Genomic DNA, 26,799 nt, shown 5'->3' with positions numbered 1-26,799 from the left:
TTTGGAGCTTACAGCGCTTTCTGGTTTGGACAACCGGTGGAGAAGGACCTGTGAGATCAATGGCAGAACGGATCTGTGGGGTGTGCGGGGCAGAGCGGGGCTTCCACACTTCTCTTTATAGAAATCCAAACAAATTCATTGTCCCTTCCAGGAAGCATCGCAGGGTGGTACAGAGACAGGCTGCCGTGCGGCCAGAAAACCCTGCACTACAGAGAAAGGCCATGCAGGTAACATTTCCAGACAGGGAGAAAAGGACTTGTGCAGGAAAAGCAGGAATTTGGATGCCCTAAAACTGGCTGGTGGGGTTGCAGTGAGAGACGGCTCTGGGATCTGGAGCGGGGTGAAACCTGGAGCCCCCCAGAAGGCAGGTTTGGGTTTGTATTGGTGTCTGAGCCAAGATGAGGCTCTTTTTGAACTGCGTGAGGGTCGATGACCTCCTCGTAGTCCCCTTTACTAAATCATCGTTAACAATTCTTGGGGAGGAATTTAGATCCCAGGTGGAAAACCATCCCTCACTGAGCAGAACTCACGCAACCAAGGGAGGGCAGCAGCAGCCCGAGGGATGGTGGGGTTGAGTGGGGAAGCAAAGAGACATCCAAATGTCTTCTTTTAAAGCCAAGAAAAGTCCCGGCTCTGAAGTCTGGGTCCCCATCTCCACCTCACCCTCACGAACACCATCACCTCTCGTCGAGAGCCACCTGGATCTGGGTCAGATGCTGTTATCCCATCTCGCCCGCCGTGGGGCTGTGGTTTCCGCACAGCACCTTGCACATTTCCCCACAGTTTCCTGCACCGCTGGGCTGCGACTGCGGCACTCAGCACACACACCAGCTCATTTTCTGCTTCCCAGTATTTCTCTGCCTTGGGTCATTCTGACCCAAAGTTGTGTCATTATTGTCCGCAGCCCCTGTCAGCGGGTGCAGCCCGGGTCTCCAGGGAAGCAGCCCTTCTGCCCTTCTGCCCTTCACAGCCTGTATTTTGAGTGCCTCAGTTTCCCTGTCTCTGGGTAGGACGTTGGTATTGCAGGGGAACAAGCAGTTTATAAAACCCGTTCAGGAGGTATCCATGAGCTGCTCCAGCATTTCAGCAGCGACAATTCCTGCACAGCCCTAACTTGCTCAGCACAGGAGCAATTTCTGAGGACACCGAGGAGAAAAAAAACCAAGACAAGTGAGAAGTAAACCAGGTCCAAGTTATCTGACCCAAAGCTGAACTTCTTTCCCTTTTCGATGGCCAGCTTTATACCCAAACTGCTGGTTTCCCCAGACCCAGCCCTCGGCTGGGTCTCACTCAGCTCCCAGCTCCGTTTCAGCAGGAATATTCCCATTTGCATCAGCGCTGTGGGGATGGGAGCTCAGAATCCAGAATCCACACTTTCCTATCCATGTGTATTTTCTCTATTGCCCCTTAAACCTTTGCACTCAGAGGCAGCTCAGACTCCGTGGGTTTAAGACCCAGCTGCCTTTCATGCAAGAGTTAATAAGAGGAGGGAGTGAGCAAGATTTTGCAAGGAATTAAACCCAGGCAGAATGAGCCTATGGGAAAGAGCCTGTTAGCAGCCCCAGGGCTGTAGGTCACCAGTGCCTGTGCTTGCTGCCAGGCTTTATTAGGTCCTTGTCTGAGCTGAGAGAGCAGAAAAAAGCCATGAGGAGCTGCAGGCAGAGCAGGCAGGGGCGCTCCCTGCCTCAAAACTGAGTGACGAGCCAGCGCAGTTTCCTCCGTCCGGCCCCGCTTGAAACGTGTGTCATACACCCAGACTCATGATTCATCTCCTGGACTGCTCAAAACCTCTGGCTGCCCCAGAGCTGCTCTCCATCGCTTACACCGGGGCTGGTCCAAGCAGCCCCCCCACGTCCAGGGCTTGGAGGAGAAGATGGGAATACTCTCTGTGGTCGGGATCCTCCTGCTCTGCGCTGCTGGTGGCTGGGGTAGGTTTACAGGAGCACTGTCGCTCGCTTCAACCAGGTCATTTAGTGATTATGCTGCTTGCTATTTCCCAAAATCCCAGGATTTTCTGCATTCCCAGGGTCTGTAGTTTCCTGGGAAAAACACTCAGAGGGGGAGCTGGCAGCCTGGAACGTGGGTGCAGCTCCCAAATACAAAGCAGTGCTCCAGTCGCGTGGGTTTTGGCTGGGTTGGGACCAGGAGGGCTTCTTCGTGATGTTCTGGGTCAAAGCACGCGTTGGTGCGTTGTTCCCACACCGGGTGCAGCGAGTTTATGTTCTCTACCTACACTGTGTTTGGCTCCGGGCGTTGGTTTATAACGGAAGGACCAGGGTGTGACTTAGGCTCCGTCCTTAATAAACAGAAGAGACACTGAGGGAGTTTGCAGGGCAGGTAGGGACGGGATCCACACCATTTGAAGGGCATGGGGTGCAGTTATGCTGCCTTGTGTTATTTTTTTCTCGTGCTATTTTGATGCTTTTCTTTAAAAACTCTGGTTTCTGTCACCAGGGGATTGCAGGGCAAATGTATTTTTTGTTTTTTACAAAAATTCTCATGTCTGAAGCATGGAGAAGAAGCCTAGGAAAGCGTTTTCTCCTTCCAGGTGTGTTTCTGGGGCTCAAATTAAATCCCGTTAACTGCAAAACGCTGTGGTGTTTTCAGCTCCTGATTTATAAATCGGTCCCATTGTTTTCGAGGCCAGACTCGAGGGGGGTTGGGGCAACATTTTTATGTCTAAAGAATTCCAGACTTTGTTGGATTCCCAGGAACAGCCTGAGGCTCCGATCAAGCAAGCTGCCATCGTAGAGGACGTAGGATAATCCCTGGAAGAGTTTGAGTTGATAGAGCCGCCGTTTGGGGCTGTGCAGGTGATTTCTCTGGTCCTGTGCCTGGAATCAGCCAAGCTCATCCCCTTTCTGGGAAGATCATGGCAGACAGAGAGAGGTTCAGGGAAAAGACACAACCCCAGGACGGCGTAGGCAGGAGACCAACCAGAAAAGCCCAAATCTTTATTGCTACATCAAGCAGAAAGGGCAGGGAGGATCCAAGTCTGGTTTGGATCTTTATCGCTTTTTCTAAAGTATCTTTATCAAATGCACATTCTCACTCACATTGGCAGAGGGGTAAAAACAAAGTGTGTGGCTGGCTCACGGACTACCTAGAAGAGGTGATTTGGAGGAAAGATTGGAGACTGAGTAATTTTCTCCAGGCAGGGAGGGTGATGCTCAGCCACAGCTGTCTGGGGGATTTCAAGTGCATCATCTCACCTTGCTCGGGGCGCAGTGCTGCCCGGCCCCAGGCGGGTGGTTCCCACACTCCTCAGTTTATCTCTGATATTTTGTGTGCTAGGATTTCATTTTTGTCTAAAAGTCTGAGTCCTCTGAACATGTTTCTTTATGTGAAAGCAGCTGCTTTTGTAGTTAAAAAAAAAAAAGGCAGCTTTTGTACTTTGGTTTATTAGTCTTTATGGCTGGAAAAAACAAGTCCCTCAAAAATGAAGGAAAAAAAAAAAAAAGAAGAATTAAAACCAGTTTAGGCTGTGCTGGGATCTTGTTAACCTGCTCACAGGCAGCATCCCGGGCATCATAGGGCCACAGCCCAAAGGGGCTCAAGCTGCAGCATCCTCTGCTTGTGCTTTTGCTCCGACATCACCCCAGGATCCTCACTCCTCACCTCCCTCCCACAAAGCCCTCCCAGCACCACACCCTTTGTCCAGCCACGCAAGCAGAGCTGGAAATGCCAAGTTCGAGCCATTTCCCCACGGTGAGGGGAACGAGGCTGCCTGCTCACCGTGGGATGAACACATGTTGGAGCAGTGATCACCGCTCTGTTCATCACCAAAAATCCTGAGGGATTTTGGCCCCTTCCCAGGGGAAGAGATGGCCCTGCTCCATCCAATCCTGGGTTAAGTGGAGGCTTTGTAAGGTGCTGGGGTCAGGGAAATGTCCCTCGTCCCTGGGGACGTGTCCTGGTCATGGAGTGATGGAGACCACGGGGCTTTGTGAGTCTGGGACACACACCCCTGGGATGGGGCTTCAGGCACCCTGAGGGGGAAGGCACACATCTGTGGGGGCCTCCGAGGCAAAGCCATCACCACCAGCAATGGCATGGTGGCACGATGTGACAGCAGAGCCCAAGGCAGCCTTGGCCAAGACGGCATCCCTCCAGCAGGGATCCTGGGGTCTGCAGCCCCATCCAACCCCACGCGCTGCTCTCCAGCAACGGGGCTGCTGCTCTGCCTGGGTGGGACAGCCTGGCTTGTGGCCCTGGCCCCCAAATCAACCAGAAAAATGAGTTTACATCTCCAGCATGGAGCAAGGACACCAGATCAAGGACCCCAGGGTCTGGGGTGGTGGCAGGAGAGGAGGAGAGGAAGCCACTGGAGCCCAGAGGATGTGCGCAGGCAGGAGGAACTGGGTACCAAATGCTGGGGAGCAGATGGGCTCTCCAGTGCAAGGGGAAACTCCAGGGGTTCATTTACCCCAGAGCTTGGGTTTCATTACATGAAGAGGCAAAGCAAAGGCAGACGTGAGCTTGGAAATCCTCTACATCATGTTTCAGTGCAGTGGGATCTTGCCAGGACCAGGGTTAATGCTGGGACTGGGCTGCACGGACACAGCTGGTGGCTCTGAGGTCTCTGTTCAACCTCAAACCAACAGAAATCTCAGTTCCCATCACACAGCATCGCTCAGGTGGCTGCTGTAGCTGCATAGTTAATTCCATGGAACCCTATGCTGCACAAGGGAAACTGAGGCAGGGAGCGGCTGAGGGACTTGGTTCAAGTCACAGAGGAAAGCTGTTTGAGATAGAGTTTGGAGCAGTGTGTCTCACATCCCAGATGCTGCTGTGAGCCTTGGGTCTCCAGATTGGGAGCATGGCTGGGGCACAAATGGGCACTGAGAGCTCTGCAGTTCCCCAGCGGCTGGGTAGTGGGGCAGAGCCGGGTGACTCCACCATCCCACGGTGAGCTAAATCCCTCCTCTGGGAGAAGAAACCCCACAATGGCATAAAATTGGGGTCCAGACCAGGCCCGTTGCTGGTGGGGCTGAGTGCTATAACTCAGCCTCAGCAGCTCAAGGTGGTGGCTATGGGCAGATGTGAGAGTGGAAAACAGTGAAACCCTTGGCACGAGGCAGGCGGCTACTTGGCACCTCTCCCCGACCGAGGGGCCGTGGCACTTATCCAGGGACCAAAGCATCGGGGCTTCCCAGAGACCTGCAGTTTTGGAAGCTGGTCCCACATTTGGGAATGCGGCCGTGGGGCTGAGAATTTAATCTCAGGTACTTTGAGCTGCCGGGGCTGTCCCCATCGCTGAGGGCTGCCAGGGTAATGCCTGCTCTGCCATCCCTGGAGGGCTGAGCTGCTGCCAGCCATGCTGGAACTAGATCCCAGCTGCACGGCACAGCGCAAATCCACGGCACAGCACAAATCCAAGGCTTGGCGCAGTGCAATTCCAAGGCACGTGCCCCAGCACTGGGCTGCAGCCACCAGTGCTTGGCCAGGCAGGAGGGATTTCACACAGACACAGCAGGAGCCAGAGGGAGAAGCAGGATTCAGCAGCACCAACGCCGCTGCTGCTGCTTTCTGAGAGCTGTTTGCCCTCCCTTTGCTCAGCCCCCGCCATCCAGACCCATCCACCACAGCATGCGATGCTGCTGTTAAGCATCCTTGGTGCAGAAATCATCAGAAATCAACCTGTTGCCCTTTTGGGCAGCGTTAAATTTAAAATCTTTCCCATCTTCACATGCTGCAGACAGGTATTTTGGTACATGGAAAGAGCTCTGGGAGCTGATGCCACCCTAAAGCTGGTGCTGAGCCAGGCACCTGGGTTTTAGCCTTTGGTTTAGTTTCCCCTGTGCAGGACGAGCAGGGAGAGCGGGTGGCAGAGGTCCTGATGGGGCACACACACACCATGAGGCACATCCCTAAGCATCCGGTGGCCTTCAGGACAGCCACAGCGTGTCCAGCTCAGCCTGTGGCACCACCTTTGTACAGAAACAAACACTTGATCACTGTCTACAACTCCTGGAAAGGAGGTTGGAGAGAGGTGAGTGTTGGCCTTTCCACCCAAGTGGGAGGTCATAGGATGAGAGGGAACAGCCTCAAGCTGCCCCAGGGTAGGTTCGGATTGGACATCAGGAAAAACTTCTTCGCTGAAAGGGTTCTCAGGCTCTGAGAGCTGAGGCTGCCCAGGGAGGTGGTGGAGTCTGCATCCCTGGAGAGGTTTAAAAGATGAATTGCTCAGGGATACGATTTAGTAGTGGACAGGTATGGTTGGACTCGATGATCTCAAGGGTCTTTTTCAACCTCGGGATTCTGTGATTCTACCCGCAGAGCACTGAACACGCCACCGCCGTGCACACACACACGTGCACAGTCCTGCCCCCAGGCTGCACGCCAGCGGCTGTGAGCTCACGGTGCCGTTGCTGCAGTTCTGCCCAAAGACCTGATGACATCGCTTCACCGTTTCCTCTTTCTAATTCCTGTTGCGTTTCCTGTGGTTGTAGGAAACATTATTTACTCTCCCTGCGGCTGCCAGAGAGAGCCCTGGGTGGGGATGGGGGACTCGGAGCAAAGGGGAGACCCCGGCGCCTGCTGCTCCATGCCAGCATCCCCCAGGCTCCTAGCGTGCCCCAACCAAGCAGGTAGAGGGCTGCGATCTGCTCTGCCTGGGGAATCCTAAAATTCTGCCAAAGCACTTGTGCCCTGAGAGGGAGGAAGAACGGAGGGCGATGCCACCACAGCTGTGCCTCCAGCTGCTCGCCACATCGACCGTAGCAGCAGGAACCACAGACCTGGTCCTGCAGGACCACAGGCATGGTCCTGCCTCTGCTGGAGGAGCTCCTCCTGCCCCGGTGGGCACTGCCCCAGGGTCCCACAGGCATTTTGGGGCCTTTTAATCCCCCTCTGACCATCACAACCGGTGCCAAAATGCATCTCCCAGAGCCCCCACTTCCAGCAGCGGAGCCCAACCTTTGCCCAGGGCACTGGCACAGACACCAGCATGTTACTGGACTCATGCCCTTTCCCTCCCTTCCTTTCCTGCGTTTGAACCCAAGCCAAGACCAACAAATGAGTTTAGTGTTGGCACAAGAAGGCAATGACCACCGTGGGTCAGGGGCAGTGGGAAGAGGATGCACTGCACCCCTGGAAATTCACCTCATCCCCCTCTCTCCTGCCCCAAAGCATCTGCAAAGAGGCACAAGGGAAGATATTTTGTCCCTCCACCAGTGCTGGGGGTTTCCTCCAACATGTGTGCAAGGTTGCAGGGATGGGGGGTACTGTGGAATTAGCTGGCAGGTGGGAAATGGCTACAAATAGGAGAGGGGAAGATTTAGACTAGGTGTGAGGAAGAAATTCTTCATAATGAAGGTGGTAAAATACTGGCCCAGGTTGCCGAGGGAAGCTGTGGATGAACCCCTCCCTGGAGGGGTTCAAGGCCAGGTTGGATGGGGCTTGGAGCAACCGGATCCAGTGGGAGGTGTCCCTGCCCATGGCAGAGGGTGGGACTGGATGGGCTTTGAGGTCCCTTCCAACCCAAACCGTTCCACGATTCTATGATTCTATGAAATGATGCTCAGGCATAGTTGGGATGAAGCCCAGCCGGTACCAGGCAGAGACTGTTTTAAAAGGGGAAGGAAGGGAAAGGGGTTAGAGTGGAGCCCTGGTGGAATGAGGGCTGTGGCTGCTCCTCAACCTGCTGGCTGAGCACTGGAATTTCCATGCCTGTAGATTTTGGGCTCCACAGGTTGTAACTGCTCTCTGCTTTGCTCTTTCAGGGGGTAACATCTGCACCACCCGTGGGGTGAACTCCTGCAAGCAGTGCCTGGCCGTGAGCCCCCTCTGCGCCTGGTGCTCTGCGGAGGTAAGAGCTGGGGGGAAGGTCAGTGGGGCCAAAGCACATCCCCACACAGGACAGAGGACTTGCTGGAAGGAATGAGCCTTTGGGCTGTGCAATGGGTTCTGGTGCCTCTGTTACACCCACAAGCTCAGTCTCCCTCTGTTCTCACCATGTCTAAACACATTCCTCGCTCGGACCACAGCTCAAGATGTATATCACAGGGCTTGGGCTGCCCAGTCCTGTCTTGCTTTGAAAATCTGCCTCTTCTCTGAGTGTGTCGGTGGGACCTGGCTGAGAAATGCTGATTTTCCACTGGGAATTCACTTTGTCTCTCAGGAAAAGTACATTTGAAAACTCTTTGGTTTGCTTCTTGAAAACCCATTGTGAAGCTGTGGGTAAAGGAGCTTAATTGCTGGAAGGGCTGGAAAGGGAGGGACACCTAGAGGGAGGAAGGAAAAGTACTAAATGGAAGTTAGGATTTGGGTTTTAAAGACTTTTTTTTCGGTGGGAAGGTAGAAAAGGTGACCAACTTGGGTTACTGAGCTAAAGAGGATGTGAGATCTGAGCTGTGGTCCAATATCAGCCTAATCCAGCGGGAGGTGACCCTGCCATGGCAGTGGGTTGAAACTGGATGGCCTTTAAGGTCCCTTCCAAACCGAATAGTCCTATGATACTATCAGCCTGGAAGATTTGTCACTCTGCCCTCCAAAAATGTGGGGTTAGTCCCAAGGATGAGGTAAAGAAGGGGGAGTTTCCCAACAGGACAGCAGAGCAGCCCCAGGGCAGAAACAGGAGGTGAGGCTGGGATGGGGAGAGGTGATGAAACCTCCCTCAGGGCCTCGCAGTGGGAGCCGTTTCCCTTCTGGCAAGGCTTTTCTTGCTTTCTTCTTCTCCACCCATGAAACCTTGCTTCCTCCAGCTGCCGCCGTGTTGTGGTGCCCGCTGGGAATGGGAAAAGACCTGAGGAAAAAGTGATCCAAGCTGGAAAACACTGTTGGATTGTTCCTGCCCAGCCAAATGCTTTGGGCTCGGTGCGTATCCAGAGCGGATGCCCCGGCTTGCTGTGCCCATCAGATATGGTCAGGAATCTTGGTGTGTGGTGTAAATAAAGATGCTTGTTCGGAGGAGCCTGGTCTTATCTCCTCCAAGGAGTGGCTGAATTTTGCAGAGTGATAAGGAATCCCCCCTCTCCGGAGGGGAAACAGACGCTGGGCTTGAATCTTCTCAACAGTGTTCTTGGGCCTGGCTGGTGACGCTGCACCAAGGGCTGTGATGGGGTTGGTTTCTTTATCCAGATCAGCAAAGGTTTCCAAAAAAGGAAATATCTCCAGTGCTGCTCAGGGTTTTGCTCATGGACAGACGTGACAAGCAGCGAGGGAGCCGTCTCGCTGCCAGCAACCGGGCTGTGCGAGCTCTGCTCAGCAACTCTGCCTCCAACATCTGGACCACATTTTCTCATTTTAGCAAATGAGGAGGTTTTTTTCTGTGGGTTTGTTTAATTTCCCTGGAGTGGAGGAGGTCTCTGATACTGCTCCCCTTTTTCTTTAAAGCGACAGTGCCCTTATTTGCGCTCTTGCACCCACTGCAGCCCTTCCACAAACACGCTGCCTTCAAGAGGAGCCAGGGGTTATTGGTTATTCCGGCTTCATCCTGGCTTCGGTAGGAGAGGAATTTTCTTGTGATTTCTCGTCATCGCTGTCCCCACTGAGCCCTGATGCAAAGGAGAATTGAGTTTTACTTTTCTGAAGCCTTGACTACCCCTACCAACAAACAGATGTGCCCAGCCCCGCACTTTTCCTTTTGGAAAAAGTCAGCCAAGACTTAACGCTGAGATGTGGCTCTAAAACCACTTTGGAGATCATAGAGACAGATCATCCTGGGTCTCACCCACCCGAAATGTCACCCACTCTGGTTCCCTCAGAGGAAAGGTGGGGTCAAGGCTGGACCGGGGTTTGATTTTTAGAGAAGCTGGTGGAAAGTTTTAGCTTAATCCTTGGAGGCATCTGTACTTTGGGTCCTGCCAGGAGCTCTCCTGGAGAGAAGCTGATGCAGTATGTGGTTGCCTGCAAGATGAAAAGGGAGATGCCCTGGGGATGTGTGACTTCCCACAGCCTCCCTGCCCCAGCCCAGCAGTGAGGGAGCTGGAGGATGGAGCTGGATCTGCCTGACCCTATCCTCACCTACACGGTTTGGAGGTAGCAATCGGGGGATAATCATCGCGTTTCCTATCCTGGAGAGAGCTTGCGCAGATGCTGAGTTGAAACCTTCTTCCCCGCAGCAGGACAGAGGTGGTCTAAGTGGAGGTAGAGTTCGGGAATGTCTCAGCCAACGGCTCTGGGATGGCTTGTGATGAAGGAGGTGGGAATGTGTACCCTCCGCAGCACCTCCGATGGGGATGTTATCTAAGTTGTGCTGACGGGAAAGGGGAGAATGTGTTCCAGTGGATGAGATTCCCACAGTGTGAGTTTGTCCCCAGCAAGCCTGGGCTGCCACCGGGTCACTCCTATCCGGGGCTGCGTCCAAGTCACTGAGTCTGCAAGTTCACAGAGGCTGGAAGCAGGGAATACAGGCTTGGGGCTCCGAGGGTCTCGTAGCCAAATGCCCCGTCGATGGCACAGTAACTTTTCCCTTGGCCTTTTGCAATAGTTTTGTTGTGGAGGCTCCTGTGAGTCCCAAGTCAATCATATTGTTTAAGGCTCCAGCGAAAGGAGAAGGATGCAGCCCTGGAGTTAAATCACCATTAACGATGCGGTTAACTCCATAAGGTTCTACATGGCTTTTAAGTCCTGGGAGCTCCCCAGGATCTCCAGGTATCACCCGAGAACCCAACACCGGAGCTAAAACCCTGTCTCTACCCAGCTTGCTTTTCACCCACACTTTTTCAGTGAGTTTTCCACCTGGAATAGGAATGTACGTGATGATTGATGGGATCTGGAGTAAACCAGGCGTCTCTTCCTGCAGCGGGGAGCCCCATGGCGTGAGGCTGTGGGGTGGGTGGGTGCAAAGGAGCTAATTTAGGAGGGTGACTTGTTCTATTCACTGGCAGCGTGCTGTCCAGGCAGCGAGGGTGGGAGCAGGAGGCCGCGGGGGAGGAACACGCCTGCTGATGTATTTTCTGGCTCTTGCTCAGCCACCCTTTCCAAAGGGCTGGAGGCCAAGCAGGGCCTCCTGACACCATTGGCGTTTTTTCCATTTGTTTGCTTAAAATATACAAATTTGTTCCTGGGTTCAGCCAGCCTGAACCTGGGAGAGATGATATCCTGAATGGGAAACCTCTCCAGTGCTGCTGGAGCATTGGGATCCAGCTTCCCAGGAGCAGGAGGGCAGCTAAACCAGCCTCACCAGGACTTGTGCCACCTCTCTTTGCTGTAGGACTTTGAACGTAGAAAGACTTGGGCTGTGGGAGGGAGATGAAGAAGCTCCTTGGAAGGGAGGGTGGCTGCTGCCTGACCGGGAATGTGCGGCAGCACATCCTGGCAGCGTTGGGCTGGGAAAGAAATTCTTGCCGTATTTGTCTTTAAGAGAAACCGAAGTGACGCGAGCCCTTCTGAACGTGCTGTGATAAGGGCAAGAAGCCGGGAGATTTCTAGGAAAGCAAGAACAGAGATGGAGCTCCACCGTGACTCCACACTTTGTGTTTCCTGCCCCTGATGGGTGCTTGATGACTTCTCCCGCAGCCCCATTGCCTTCTTGCTCTTTCACTCCTTTTTTTGGTTCTCCTTGCCCCTGGCCAGCAACATCCAGCAGGAAGCTGGAGAGCTGGAGATAAGCCTGAACCGTTCTCGGACAGGAACAAAGTGTGGCTCCATGCAAAGGGCTCCCCCACAGCAGGGCTGGTCCTCGCTCACAGAATTCCTGAGGGCATGTGGCAGGACAATGGGGGGAAAGGTGGCTCATTTTTTGCCAAAGCTTAGAAAAGAAGGTAAAAATGTTCCAGACTCTGCCCTTCACTCCAATCTGCCACGTTCACATCAAACCTCACCTTCTTCTAGCTGTCGCACATATGTGGGTTTTCCTTTTAGCTTTGCTAAAACCCAAATCTGAGGCTCAAGCTGCAGGGCGTCGGGAGGGGGGTTTGGCAGGGATGTGTTGGCCGTCACTCCTTGGCAGAGGTTGCTGAGCTCCCCTGTGGAGCACAGCAGACCCAAAGCTGCTCTGGACCCCAGCAGGATTTGCTGATTGCAGATCTCTGTCTGCCACGTCTGTTGAGCAGTGACCGTGAGCCCCCTGAAGCCTTTTATCTTGATCTTGCATTAGGTACAATAATCCTGGAGCCCTCTCTCCTCTTCCCAGCATAACCTCAATGCTTTCCCAGGGAAGCTGGCTCCTGACCATGTCCCTCTCCTGCAGGTCTTGGCACAATCATCACCTCGCTGTGACCTGCATGCCAACCTCCTGCAAAATGGGTGCGGGCAGGACTACATCGAGTACCCCACCAGCACCATAACCATCCTGGAGGACCGACCCCTCAGCAGCAAGGGCTCGGGGGGCTCCACCACCACCCAGATGAGACCTCAGAAAATACAGCTGAACCTAAGGCCGGGTAAGAGCCCCCAAAATGCTGTGGGAAGGGGAGATGTGGTGGGAATTCGATTTAGTAGTGGACAGATATGCTTGGGCTTGATGACCTCAAAAGTCTTTCGCAACCTAGAGATTCGATGAATAACCCAAAGTGCTCAAGTGATGAGCGAATCATCACTCTGCTTCCGTGGCCAAAGCTCTCTTGTGTCCCCTGAGGGCAAGGTCAAGCTGGGAGCTGCACTGAGCCCTCCAGGAACATTTCTGACGGGCAACCAGGCTGTCTGCAAGCTAATTTCTACAGCTCAGTCTCTTGGCTCAGTCCTCAATCCAAGGGCTGGATGAGATTGCGACTTCAACAAAGCACAGGCTTGTTTTATAAAGCCAATTAGACCTTAGCCACTGCTGCTGAACTCCGACTGCGTTGGTGGAAGTCAGCTCGTGCCTAACAAGCTGTAGAGCAGCTGGCAGGATTGGACTGTCAACAGGTCCCCGTTCTCAGGCTCGTTTCAGCCAGGCAGGCTGGAGCCAATTAACTGTTTTATCGTTTGCCAGCGTGGAGCAGTTTCAAGTGATGCCAAAAAGGAGGCAAAATTAATGTGTCACTCACCCGAGGTTGCAAAACCAGTTTGGGGAACAGCGAGCGAGTGGTGCCATCAGCTCTACCCTACATGTAACCCACCCCTGATCTTCCACTCATGGATGGCTCTTCCAGTTGCAGCAGGAAGAATTTTGTTTCCTTGTACTCATTAAAGCTCTGGGGCCAGATATCGGTGGCTGATAACTCGTGGCACGCTGTGCAGCACACATCCCTGGGCCCGGCCAAGAGGAGTCCTGACCCATCTGAATGACAGCAGTTTGGGGTGTCCCTACGCAATGAGGACGTGTAGCTGCTAAGTGGCCCTTCCTCTATTTATATCTAAAGAGATTTGGCAGGAGGCAGGTAGGTGTGCTGCTCTGGAGAGGAACAGAGGCAGTGTGCAGTACCATACATCCTTGTTCCTTGGAAGCAGCAAAGGAAAACCCCAGCTTGATGTCATCTCTGCCCAACCACAAAGGCTTGGCACATGTCATCTGCCTTGACTTATGAATCCAGACCTGATGCTGAAGGATATAAGTAGGACAGACCACAGCCCACGTCCCACAAGTTCAGAATCCTCATGGTTTTAGCTCAACAAGGAGAAAGCGATGCTCTCTGAGCACAAAGTTGGGACCCTTGACTACGTAGTGGTGGTCCAGTACTGCACTGGAGGGGGGAAGGAGCTCTTTGGGCTCTCATCGATTTTGAAACTTTCTCCATCCTGAAAGTCAGAATGTGACATGTAGACTTGGAAGGGAATGTGAAAACAATAACAATTTAAGCACAACTAAAGCTTTTTTCCTCAATGTTTGAGGTGTTCGGAGAAGGCTGCAGCTGTGCCCCAGCTTACATTTCAAAGAAGCCGCTTCCAAGAACAGCAAGAAAGAACCTTTGTGCCTCTTAAAAGGCAGAAAGAAAAGGTCAACCCAAAGTGTTTTCAGCTTGCTTTTTTATTTTTAAGTGCAGAAGTCACCAAAACTGGCCTGGTCCCCCGAAGGGTCTGTCTAAGGACATTATTGTTTCAGTGGAGAATGTTTCACTGAAAATTTCCCAAATGGGGCTGGGAGGAGCCAAGAGGAAAGGGGAGGAACAGGGACTGGGAGGTCCAGAGGACACTTGGAGTCCTTGGGAGCTCAGAGAAGTCCGAACCAACCATGTAAGCATCCCTCTAAGACCTGCTGCCCACGTGCTGGGTGTTTCACTCTCTCCATCCAGCACGTGTTGGTTCGTGCAGGACAGTTTGGGGGGGTCCGCTCCGAGCACAAGGATCTGCTCATGTCCTGGTATTGAGAGGTGTGGAGAACAGGAGCTAACAGCCACTTTCGCCATCTCCAATGGATGCAGTGCATAACTGCTATGTAAGCATCCTGCCCTAAGGGCTTTGCCACTTTGCGTCTGTTTAACAGTGATGTTCTCCTCCCAGAAGCTTTAAACCATCTCCTTGGGTTCCTGATGACCCCACAGGTTGACCCCAAGTCCTGCAATGAGTCCTCTTTGTTCCTCCCAGGAAAGGATCTCTGTTCTCTCACTCCATTCCCTTGTCATTACAGATGACTCCCAGATCTTTCGCGTCCAAGTGCGTCAAGTGGAAGACTACCCTGTGGACATCTACTACCTGATGGACCTGTCCAATTCCATGAAGGATGATCTAGGAAAAATCCAGAATCTGGGCACCAAGCTGGCCAGTGAGATGCGCAAGCTCACCAGCAATCTACGCATCGGCTTTGGGGCCTTTGTGGACAAGCCCATTTCCCCCTACATGTATATCTCTCCTCCGCAAGCCATCACGAATCCTTGCTATGAGTAAGTCCCAGGCTGAGGGAGTCCTGTAAGGGCCAGAATTTAATGGGACATCAGTGGAACATGGCTGGAAATCCATGGCAACGGCTTTCTGCAGAGTTGAGGGCCTGATCTTGGGCAGTTTAAACCTTGCTGTAGGTCATATTCTGCTGGCACAGGGAGGAGGAGCGGGTCTAAACTTCAAGGTATCATTGTCACTGAAAAGCTCTTAAGGGAGCAAACATTTTTCCACCATTTTTCAAGGGAGATGTTGAGTTTCAAAGAAACTGATCCCTAAAAATCCCAGCAGGACAGAGGCTGGGAGCTGACCTGAGCCCAACATCTCCAGAATGCATCCGGCTATGTCCTCAGGTTCTTGGGGTGGTTGGGTCCTTCAGAACATCCCAGACAGGGCCATGGGGTATGAGATGGTTGCAGGGTGGGGATGGGAGCTGGAAGAGCCCCGTGAGCCTCGTGCACTGACTGCTGTCCTCCTGCAGGATTGGAGAAACCTGCCTGCCCATGTTTGGCTACAAACACGTCTTGTCGCTCACGGACGAGGTGACCCGTTTCAACGAGGAAGTGCAGAAGCAGAGCGTCTCACGGAACCGCGATGCACCAGAGGGTGGCTTCGATGCCATCCTCCAAGCCACTGTGTGCGATGTAAGGGGTAGGAAGGCCTGGCTAGGGCTGGAAGACAGTCATTGGGCTGGGCCTGGTGGGCTTAGTGGAGACCACCCAACCCCACCAGGACAGGACTGTGAGCCCTGTGGAACTCAGATCTGGGGAAGCTGAACATTCAACAAGGACTTGCCAATAGCCAACGCAAGGGCAAAGCAGGACCCTTGTGTGGTTCTGGGAGGAGAGGAGCACAGCAGGTGCTTGGGGACAGATGACGATCCTGTGTCAGCCCTGAAGTAACCAGCCCAGAACAGACATCTCTGGTTCCTGCGCTTTAATTTTGCTGGAGATGGGAGGTGTTGCATCCCTGAGTCATTAGTCACCTTGATTAACGTTCTAGCAAATTAAAACCTATCTTTTGCCTTTGCTAGCAGCCGGTGCCCACCTGCCAGGTTCCACGGCCCACACTTCCGCCCCAGCACTTCCCTGGGAAAGCCATTGCCCTCGATTCCCACTGCAGTGATAGGTTGGTCATGGCCAAGCCATGACCCAGGGTGGCAGCAGAGGAGTCCTAGCGTTGTAGGGCTGCCTTTGGCACACGCTGCCACACAACTGGGAGCTGCTTTTTGCTGCAGGAGAAAATCGGTTGGAGGAATGATGCTTCCCACCTACTCGTCTTCACCACGGATGCCAAGACCCACATCGCGCTGGATGGCAGGCTGGCTGGCATTGTGACGCCCAATGACGCCCAGTGTCACATCGACAAGGATAATTACTATTCTGCCTCCACCACGCTGGTACATCCCGATCCTTGCATGGGGTTGTGAAGCCCTGAGCTCCTGTTGAGGGTCCCCATGGGATGGGAAAGATGGTCCAGCGCTGGTTAGAGAGCATGATGAAGACCAGGGTGGTTGGGGGTACATGTTCCTAGGGTATAGCCTCTCCTCTTCCCCAGGACTATCCCTCTCTGGGCCTGATGACTGAGAAACTCTCCCAGAAGAACATCAACCTAATCTTTGCGGTGACGGATACAGTTGTTGGCCTCTACCAGGTAATAGCTGTCATGTAAAGCCAGCTTCCTGGGGGGCTGGTGGGTCCCAAGGAGCACTCTTTTCAAGCTGGCTATGGGTGGCCAGACATAGCTTAGTGGTCTCCTGTCCTGCCAAAGCTCCTTGGGAAGCTCCTGTGTGCCCAGAGGGGGTTTGGCGCAGCAGTGGCACATTCACCTGTCACAAGCAGACCATGCTTATGGTATTTCTCCAGAACTACAGTGAGCTGATCCCAGGCACAACCGTGGGAACCTTGTCTAAAGACTCCAGCAACGTCTTGCAGCTCATAGTGGACGCCTACGGGGTGAGTGTGCAGGGTGATGGCCCCACAACAACTCTGTCCCTCCCAAAATAGCCACTGCTTCACACTGCAAAAAGCCCACACAGATTTGGCAGTTCCTCCAGCCCCGAGCATCCTCCCTGGACCAGCTGCAAGCATCGGCCCACACATGCAGGGACCGTGGGGAAGAGAGATCACAGTGTTCACCATCTGCCCCTTCCAATCCTTAAGGACATTTCCCTGTGGGGAATGACGCAGCTGATTCTGAGACTCGGGGCACTTGGTGTGGGTTGGGACCATCAGTGTGGTGCTCGGGGGGACCTCTCCCTGGGATGAAGCTCTGCCCAGCCTGAGCTGCCTCATCGCTCCTCTCTCCTCCCTTAGAAAATCCGTTCCAAAGTGGAGCTGGAGGTGCGTGACCTACCTGAAGAGCTGTCCCTGGCCTTCAATGCCACCTGCCTCAATGATGAGGTCATCCCTGGCCTCAAGTCTTGCATGGGGCTCAAGATCGGGGACACGGTGAGGTTCTTGTTCATGGGCTTTGGATCTTTTCCTCCGCTGTGTAGCAGCACTGCCAGCTCCTCTGATGCTCTCTGCCAGCACCATCTGCTTGCCCCACTGCCTCCCAGGTGATGCAGACCCTGCAATCTTTGCAGTGGAGAGGCGTCTCTGGCTGTGTGGAAAATGCTTCCTTGAGTCTGCTGGATGCAAACTCCGTGGTCCTCTAGTTCAGCCTACTAGCCAGAGTACATGGCAGGTGCCCTGACCCAAGCTGTGCTGGGATAGCTTTGGAAAGCGTAAAAGATCATAGAATCACTAAGTTGGAAAAGACCTCTGAGATCATCAAGCCCAGCCGTGCCTGTCCACTACTAAATCACATCCCTGAGCATTTAATCTACCCACCTTTTAAATACTTCCAGGGATGGTGACCACCACCTCCCCGGACCAGTGCCTGAGAACCCTTTTGGTGAAGAAATTTTTCCTAATACCCCAATCTGAACCTGTCCTGGCACAACTTGAGGCCATTTCCTCTCACCCAATCACTTTGGAGAAGAGACCAGCACCCACCTCACTACAACCTTCATTCAGGGAGTTGTAGACAGTGATAAGGTCTCCCCTCAGCCTCCTTTTCTCCAGGTTAAACAACCCCAGTTCCCTCAGCTGCTCTTCATAAGGCTTGTTCTCCAGCCTCTTCGCTATCTTTGTTGCTCTTCTCTGGATGCTCTTCAGCCCCTCAACGTCTTTCTTGTAATGAGGGGCAACAAGGAAGAGACCAGGTGGGCCCCATTTCTGGGCTCCTTAAGCTTGATCATGGACTGGAGCAGGTATCCCAATCCCCTGCTGGTGGTATTGACAGCCGGATATGCTCCTCTGTCCTCCAGGTGAGCTTCAGCATCGAGGCCAAGGTGCGAGGGTGCCCACAGGAGCGTCAGAAATCCTTCACCATCAAACCAGTGGGCTTCAAGGACAACCTGACGGTGGTGGTGAACTTTGACTGTGACTGCTCCTGTGAGAGCCAAGCCGAGGCCAACAGTTCATCCTGCAGCCGAGGCAATGGCACGTTGGAGTGCGGCGTGTGCCGCTGCAACGCCGGGCGCCTGGGCTCGCACTGCGAGTGCTCGGAGGAGGAGTACAACCCCTCACAGCAGGACAACTGCAGCCCTCGGCCAGGCCAGCCCCTCTGCAGCCAGCGCGGCGAGTGCATCTGCGGGCAGTGCGTGTGCCACAGCAGCGACTTCGGGAAGGTGACGGGCAAGTACTGCGAGTGCGACGACTTCTCCTGCGTCCGCTTCAAGGGCCAGATGTGCTCAGGTGGGTGCAGGGCTTGGAGAGGAGGCATTTCAGGGGTGTTTATGCTGCTTGAGGTCATGTACAAGGGAGACACCAGCTATTCCGGAGCTTGTCCCATGCGTTGTCCCCACTTCTGTCTTACTCAGCCACGGCTTTACTGGACCAGCAATGCCAGGGGAATTATTCTCTTTTTGGCATCTGGTATCACCTCCTGTGCCCAAGAGCTGTGGCAGGGTGACGGGCCAGAGGGTTAAAAAGTAGACCTCAGTCTCTGCTTAGACTCAGGAGTCCCATCAAAGGGGCTGGTGGGCACCTAGGGAAGCAGCTTTGGGGTGCACAGGGCAGGGCCCCTGCTTGAATCACAGCCCTCGCCACATCAGAGGTATTGCTCTGCAGGAGAAAACCCCAGAGTGGAGGGAGAGGGGTGGGAAGAGGCACTTTTTATCCTATTTTTATCTTTCTTGACTTCTCCCTACTGGCAAAAGCATTGAGGAAGCCAATCCTCCTCCTCGCTGGCCTTACAACATTTCCCCTCCTGAATACTCATCTCTTCCATGTGCTCCCAGGCTCTCCTGCTCCAGCCCTTTCTGCTTTTGTTCTTGGTACTGGGAAGAGTGGACCCAATCCTTGAGTATCCCATGCCAGCGAGCAGGGAAGAAGCCTCTCTCTGCATAACATCCGTCCCAACAGTGGTTTCACATCTCCTGATGTGCCAGGGCCTCTTCTTCATCAGGAACCTCCATCTCGGGTTTCTCCCACCCACATCTCCAGTAACCACCGGAGATCTGAGTGAACCCCAGTACTCTGCCCCATCTCCTGTGTTTTCAGGGGCTGCAAGAGGGGCGGTGGTGCTCAAAACTGGGGGATGAAGCTGTGGCACATCCCCCCATGAGCAGAGCACCTCCAAAGTGATTCAAGGGGGAATAAGAGAGGGGTAACCACACCGTTTTCTATCACCAGCCCCCCTCTGTTGACCCCAGGCAAGGCAGCTGCTAACACAGTGCCCAAAAAGTCACCACTTCTCTACTGCAAGCCCAAAAAAGTCCAAGAAAACATCAGTGGCCAAAGCTGTTCTCACTCTTCTTAAGCCCAGGGTGGGTGAGATGAAACCTACTGGCCAGATGATTCTCTGTTCTTGCTCCTCAAAGTCCCCAGATCAAGCTTTTGGGACCCCACCTGCCTCTCAGCCCAACTTCATGGCTCAGGGCTGCCTCTGTGCTGCTGGAACTGATCCTTTATCTTAACAGCTTGCTGATATCGGAGGTGGAAGGGCTGGGGTTTTCCCTGAACCCTGAACAGTCAGTGCCCTCTGGGGAGCTGGGCACATGTCCCCGCTCCCACTGCCTGTTTGCACAAGGGCTGCTGGGTTGGGTGAAGGGCGATGATGAATCACTTGCCCCCAGCCTTGGTGAGCTGTTAATTAACTCAGTCTGTCTGACCCTGTTGGCATCCATCCTGTCCCATTGAGCCACTTCTCCTCAGCCTCCCCCTCTCTTTCCATGCCCTGTCAAGCAGCGTGGCTCTGTTTTCCTGTGACTCAGCCCAGTTCCTCATTAATGGGGTTACAGATTTATTTCTCATGCTGATGTCTCCAAGGCCACGGCAGGGATGGTGCCGGGATGATCCCTCGCCGGGAGCAGCGTTCCTGATGTGCCCCAGTGCACTCGGGGCATGCGACGGCTCAACGCGTGCCGGCTCCAAGGCATTTCAACCACTTACCGCATCTTGTCTTTGAGCTGAAACCAAACCGCAATCCAAATAGCTCCAGGCTTGGGCAGGATTTGAGCATGTCTGTCTGTCTGTCTGATTAAACCAGTCTCGCTGAGCGTGCAGAGCTTGTCGGGCTTTTCCCAGCAGTCGACTTCCCATGCCTGGTCCGGGGCTGGGAAATGAGTGGGATTTGGGGGGATTTGACCAGATGTCCTGACTTAGATCTGAAATTCGAAGCCAAAGTTTGACTAGCTTAGAGATGGGTCTGACCGAGCATCTCCAGCTGCTGCTGCCAGCTTGCCCGAGCTGGGGCTCAGCCTGAATTTTGGCAGTTTTCTCCTATTTGGGTGGAATAACAGGAGTGTTGGGGACACAGCGAAGGTCAGGGTTTGATGGGAGCTGCTGTGTCGCAAGGACAGCGGAAAGGGGTTGTCCTGGGCACTGCCCTGCCTTGCTGAGCCCATGGAAGTGGAGCTGCCGCCCTGGGTACATGGGCATCCCATATGGGTGATTGCTGCTGGGATCCATGGGCACACTTGAGGGTCCTGATGCCCACTGGATTGTCCCCAGGCCACGGGCAGTGCAACTGTGGGGACTGTCTGTGTGACCCGGACTGGACCGGCGACAACTGCAACTGCACCACCCGCACCGACACGTGCATGTCCAGCAACGGGCTGGTGTGCAGCGGCCACGGCTTCTGCGTCTGCGGCAAGTGTGAGTGCACCCAGCCCGGCTCCTACGGCGACACCTGTGAGAAGTGTCCCACGTGCCCAGATGCCTGCACCATCAAAAAGTAAGAGAGGGGAGAGAGGTGGGATGGGCTGTACCCCTCGAGAAGAGCAACAAAGCTGGTGAAGGGGCTGAAAGGGGCTCATAACAAATCTCATGAGGAGCAGCTGGGGGAAATTGGGCTGTTCAGCCTGGAGAAGAGGAGGCTGAGGGGAGACCTTATTGCTCTCTACACCTGCCTCAAAGGAGGTCGCAGTGAGTTGGGTGCTGGCCTCTTCTCTCAAGTGACAGGTGATACGATGAGAGGGAACAGCCTCAGGTTTAGATTGGACATGAGGAAAAATTTCTTGACCGCAATGGTTCTCAAGCACTGGAAGAGGCTGCCCAGGAAGGTGGTGGAGTCACTATCCCTGGAGGGATTTAAAAGACTCGTAAATTAAGTGCTTAGGGATATGATATACGGGATTGGAACTAAATGATCTTTAAGGTCCCTTCCAACCCTAACTATTCTATGATTCTATGATTTAGTAGTGGACAGGTACAGCTGGACTCGATGATCTCAAAGGTCTTTTCCAACCTATGATTCTATGATCTGGGAGGTGGCAGTGGTGGCAGCAGGAGCTCTCGCCCAGTTGGGTTGGGGCTGCAGTGATTTCTGCAGTCTGAACGGAGAAGTGTGACAGTTTCCTGAGGGCGAGCAGCATGGAGCTCATGGTACCTCCCTCCTCTTCCTCAGGGAGTGCGTGGAGTGCAAGAAATTTGAACGCAGATCGCCGACGGAGCAGCAGTCTTGCAGCCGCATGTGCCGTGATGAAATTGAGACAGTGCAGGAACTGGGTAAGAGAGAAGATCCAAACCCTTGCCCTAAAGCATGGAAATCCAGGCAGTTTTCCCCCTGTGTATGCAACCCCCAGCACGGGGGGACTCTGAGCCACTCGCTCTGGCAGTTGACAGGGGCAAGGATGCTGTGAACTGCACCTACAAGGACGAGGACGACTGTGTGGTGCGGTTCCAGTACTACGAGGACTCCAGCGGAAAGTCCATCCTCTACGTTATTGAGGAGCCAGGTAAGACCCAGCTGCTGCTGTTGGTCAAGGCGGGTGAAGAGCGTGCTGGGCTGGGGTTCTGTGCAAAATGAGGGGATTTTGTATCCCTTTTGTAAGTCCCACCGCCGCTAGGTTCTCGGGGCACCATGGTTGGGGGCTGAGAGGGCTTAAATAGCTGCTTTGTTCTCTGCTTCATGCTACCAGCGCCTTGATTTCCTGCTCGTCTCACATTTCCCCACCATGTTGCTCAGTTATTTACCCCAACTCGTTGAGGCCAAGGATGGGGGTTCAGCCTTCCCATCTCCTTGGTCCTGTTTCTGACTCCATGAGTGTGATTTTTCTTGAGGAGCAGATAAGAGCTGGCTCCTGTAAGCCAGGCTGGAGCAATGCCACAGCTGTGCCCAGGACTGGGATCTGGCAGCTCTCAGCCATGCAGAGCAGCCCTGGGGACTCCAGCAACCTCGAGGTCATGTTTCCAGCTGAGCTGGGACCTGTGTGGCCACAGATCCTTCAAAAGTAGTGTCAGGAAGGCATCTGCCAGCTCTTATTCCAACTACCTGCCTTCGGCAGGGCTACAGCCCACCCTCCCCAGCCCCCGTGCCTGAATGGGAGAGGCAGGTGAGGGCCAGGGGGGGCTGCACAGCCCCAGGCAATGTTGGGGGAGCAGGATGGGTGCTGGGGGTTGCACCAGGTCTTGCTGCCCCGATTTGCTGGTGTGGTGTTGATGCATAGCTGGAGAGCAGGGCGGGTGCAGGGTGTGAGCTGGGATAATGGTTTTGGGGATGAATTTCCACCAGCACAAGGGCTCAGTTTCCAGCATCATCCCCCACCACGGATGGGACCTGTGATGCTCCTGATCTGGACTGCTCCAGGCTTGGGCACAGACACCCATCCTACAGACAGGAGCTCGAGGATCTCAGTACATGTCCCCCATGGATGGGATCCTCCTTTATAGAGCCCTCTGTGCTCATGGGTGGAGGCTCCTGCTCCCTAATAGGGAAGGATGAAGCCTTCCTGAGACCAGAGGAGCTCTGTGTACCCAGGCCAGGCAGATCCAGAGCTGCTTTTAATTGGGCTGGGGATGCTGGGGCCCTCTAACTCTACCTTCCTGCAGACTGCCCGAAGGGGCCAGATATCCTGGTGGTCCTGATGTCAGTCATGGGCGCTATCCTGCTCATCGGCCTTGCTGCCCTACTCATCTGGAAGCTTCTCATCACCATCCATGACCGCCGCGAGTTTGCCCGCTTTGAGGAGGAGAAGGCAAGGGCTAGGTGGGACACGGTGAGTGCCAACGAGTCAGGTGTGCTGGGCAGGAGTCCCTGAATCCCACAGCCCCTGAGTGGAGCGGATTCAGATCCCGGTGCTACCATCATGAGAGCCTGGTTGCTGTCTATGGCTCCAGGGCACAGTTCTTAGGGCCAGCTTCCCTCTCTGAAGGCACAGCGTCACAGGCAGGACTTGGGGTGACACTGCCAGCCTGGACACCCTTTCCCCAAGCTGCTGCGGTCCCAGGGGCAGAGCACAGGCAATAGCAAATGTCCCAGATGCTTTTCCTACCTCCAGCACATCCCAAACACTTGTCACAAGCTTGATCCTCTTACTCACTGCCCACACCAGTGTTTCCATCCCATGAGCAAGGTGGAAGGTCCCTCCTGTCATGGGATATGGAAGGGCTGAGGCGCCCAGAGCACAAAAGAAGGGGAGTGGAATGACATCACTGCCTGTCCTCCAGCTCTCCTCCACCTCCCCAGAGGGAAGGGATGGGGTTGCTCTTTCAGGAGGCCTCTCTGCTCTTGAGCTCCTGCTGCCTCTCCTCTCCTCCGCAGCAGCTTTACATAGAATCATAGAATAGTTTGGGTTGAAAGGGACCTTAAAGACCATGTAGATCCAACCCCCCTGCCATGGGCAGGGACATCCCACTGGCTCAGGCTGCCCAAGGCCCATCCAACCTGGCCTGGAACCCCTCCAGGGATGGGGCAGCCACCACTGCTCTGGGCAACCTGGGCCAGGGCCTCCCCACTCTCATGGTGAAGAAATTCTTCCTTGAATCAACCCTAAATCTGCCCCTCTCCAGTTTATACCCGTTCCCCCTCATCCTATGACCACAAGCCTTTATGAATAGTCCCTCCCCATGGTCTCCCCCATGAAACTCCCCTGGTCTCCCCACGAAACTTTATGGGGAGCCGTTAGACTGCACAGCCAAAGCCTTGAGCGTGGATCCACCACTCAATGCTGAAATGGTGCTTCAGTTTCCCCAGCGGTAAAGTAGAAGGAACACTGATGCCAAGCACATAGTGGTGATGCTTTTCTTCCCTCCATCCTCTCCTTCCAGGCCAACAACCCTTTATATAGAGAAGCTACTTCTACCTTCACCAACATCACGTACCGTGGGAACATGTAAGGATGCCGCATGCAGGACTGGCAACGGGATCAGCTGAGGATCCAAGGGATCTTCTGGAGTTCAGTTTACAGAAGAGCTTGTGTGTGTCTGCGTTTGTGAGTGTGTCTGTGTGTAATTTAACAATCCCTCGACTGCCTCCAAGGCCCTGCTGTCCGTCACCCCCCCGGTAACTGCAGGGATGTGCTTTCCATGGCAAACCTCTCATCCTTACCTCGGTGGGTTGCCTCGCAAGAGCTGGCGGCCCCTCCATACACTGAACATGGGAGAAATGGGACTTTCTCTGCCTGGCAAGTATGTGAACTGTTAGGTGCTCATTGGACCAAGTGGATTTTTGGGAGTGGCTGCTTGAACCGAAGGCTGAGCTGCACTCTCCTTCTTGGTCCATGCTGGTGAAGCTCTGCCCGTGTGGAGAGTCCCCTCGCTCACTGGACAGATGCGGTTCCCTGGGTACAGGAGCCGTCTTCATGGGGGACTACATGAAGGCAGCTACACTCGCTGCCAGCTGGCAGGAGCCATTGCCCGGCTTCGTGGGTCGAGGACATCACCCAAGCAACCTGGAAACTCCCTGCTTCTTGCAGCCACACATTTCTGGTGCTGCTGGTGGCCCAGGATTGAGAAAAGCAAATGCCCTGGCATCACGGCGCCCTTCCTCATTCTCTCCACATGCGCTTAGTTTGCACCACTGGCCAACTGTATGTAGCATCAGCTGTGCTGGTCCCAGCTGCAGCCTGGCTCAGCCCCTGGGATGGTGCTGAGCTCCCCACGTCCCCCTCCACCATCACTGTACCATGAAGCACGTGGATGTGCAAGCAGCAGCCTGGGAGGGGTTGTGATGCCTGTTATGCCTTGAACCTGGCTGCCTTGTTCCACTTTCTGGGCTGTGTAACTGCACCACGCTTGGTTTCCTCTGTAGCTCAGGGTTCCAGAAAATCAGACAGAGTTCAGGCCACATCCTGCTGCCTGGGGCTGTGCATCACCTGTGGTTTGTCCTCTGTGGGAAAACAAAAGTGCTGGTAGCAGAGTGGCTGTAACAGTGCTGCTGCCCGGTCTGCGCCCCAGTCCAAGTCTTGTGCCTCGGTTCTCCTCAATTGCACCAAAAAAAAAGCAACAGAGACCCAAGGGCCCCAGCAGCGTGGTGGCTGTGTGTCTCCTGTCCCCAGCGGCGCGGGAGCAGGGGACATGGCAGGGGCTGGCAGCGGTCACTGATGCTGGGGTGGGAGCTGGGGCTGAGCCCCGGAGTGGGGGCGTTGGGTGAGCAGCAGCAATGCACACCATGAAAATAAAGAAACCTCAAGGTATGAGCAGTGTCGGTGTCCACACCAGCGGTCTGTGCTCAAATTTCCTGTCGCATGGGCAGCCCCTGGCACCCCAGCATGATTTGGGGTGTTGGGATGGGTTAAAGGATGAAGGAGCCAGTGCAGCAGGGCTGGGGGGGGCTCACGTGGGGGTCTCTACTCTGTTCCTGGTGCCCTCCTCAGGATGGGTAACACATTTAGGGGCACAGGGTGGGCCAGAACCTCCTGCAGCCTGTGGTGGTCCTGGCTACTACCTCGCTTCGTTGCAAGTGGGGTGAATGCCAGCATCCCTCCATCCTGTCCCATAGGTCACCAAGAGCACAACAGTGTGCTTGAGAAGCCCCCAGCAGAGGGAAGCTGGGCTGGGACCGCTGCAGGACCTTCTCAGGACCTCCACAGGGCCACCTGGGGATGAAGATCCTGCCTGAGCACCTGGCCCATGCAAGCACTCAGCACCACATGGCACAGGGCTGCAGGGACACCCAGTGGACACCTTTCAAAGCAGCATTTTGGGACTACAAACGGTGCTGGAAGAACCTGTTTGCCTGGCTCTCCAATGCCCTCCACACCCCCTCCGAGCCAGGGGTGTCCCATGCAGTGGGTTCAGGCTCCTGGGGCAGCACCCAGTGCCCCCAGCTGCACTGGGCAGGGGCTCGAGGTGGAAGTTTCCAGCACCCAAACAGGCTCAGGGGTTGGGTCAGGTTCTGCCCTGCCACAGAGTCCCAGGTCCCATCCTTCTTAGATATGGCCCCACCGGCTGTGAGACTCTCAGGTGTCTGCAGGGTCCCCTGGGTGCCCTTGCTCACAGCAGAGCCAGGATGAGAATCATAGAATCACCAGGTTGGAAAGGACCCACTGGATCATCGAGTCCAACCATTCCTAACACTCCCTTAAACCATGTCCCTAAGCACTTCATCCGCCCGTTCCTTAAACACCTCCAGGGAAGGCGACTCGACCCCCTCCCTGGGCAGCTGTTCCAGTGCCCCAGGACTCTTTCCATGAAGAATTTTTTCCTGATATCCAACCTGAACCTCCCCTGGAGGAGCTTCAGGCCATTCCCCCTTGTCCTGTCCTCTGTCCCTTGGGAGAAGAGCCCAGCTCCCTCCTCTCCATAACCTCCTTTCAGGCAGTTGCAGAGAGCAATAAGGTCTCCCCTCAGCCTCCTCTTCTCCAGGCTGAACAACCCCAGCTCTCTCAGCCGCTCCTCGTAACCC

General features: G+C 54.5%; 1 protein-coding gene across 1 annotated transcript; it reads left to right on the top strand.

The window, feature by feature from the left end:
* Nucleotides 1-1,568: 1,568 nt before the first annotated feature.
* On the top strand, nt 1,569-25,584 carry ITGB3 (integrin subunit beta 3). The gene is made up of 15 exons (XM_054088612.1): nt 1,569-1,928; nt 7,725-7,810; nt 12,137-12,329; nt 14,435-14,687; nt 15,164-15,326; nt 15,920-16,081; nt 16,240-16,335; nt 16,548-16,637; nt 16,998-17,137; nt 18,001-18,425; nt 20,685-20,907; nt 21,580-21,680; nt 21,791-21,910; nt 23,004-23,170; nt 24,222-25,584. Exons 1-15 carry the CDS (start codon nt 1,874-1,876, stop codon nt 24,288-24,290), a joined length of 2,343 nt encoding a protein of 780 aa, XP_053944587.1. The 5' UTR covers nt 1,569-1,873; the 3' UTR covers nt 24,291-25,584.
* The last annotated feature ends 1,215 nt before the right edge of the window (nt 25,585-26,799 follow it).

The sequence above is a fragment of the Cuculus canorus genome, chromosome 25 (genome assembly GCF_017976375.1).
Source record: "Cuculus canorus isolate bCucCan1 chromosome 25, bCucCan1.pri, whole genome shotgun sequence".
Lineage (NCBI taxonomy): Eukaryota > Metazoa > Chordata > Aves > Cuculiformes > Cuculidae > Cuculus > Cuculus canorus.
Note: the sequence above shows the minus strand (reverse complement) of the source record. Positions and strands in the feature narration are given on the sequence as shown.

What these genes read in the sequence shown, in the direction of transcription:
- ITGB3 (XM_054088612.1), top strand. Translation starts at nt 1,874, where the DNA reads ATGGGAATACTCTCTGTGGTCGGGATCCTCCTGCTCTGCGCTGCTGGT. An exon ending in AAGATCGGGGACACGGTGAG is followed by an intron (nt 17,138 to 18,000) that starts GTTCTTGTTCAT and finishes CCTCCAGGTGAG; the next exon opens with CTTCAGCATCGAGGCCAAGG. An exon ending in TGAGACAGTGCAGGAACTGG is followed by an intron (nt 21,681 to 21,790) that starts GTAAGAGAGAAG and finishes TCGCTCTGGCAG; the next exon opens with TTGACAGGGGCAAGGATGCT.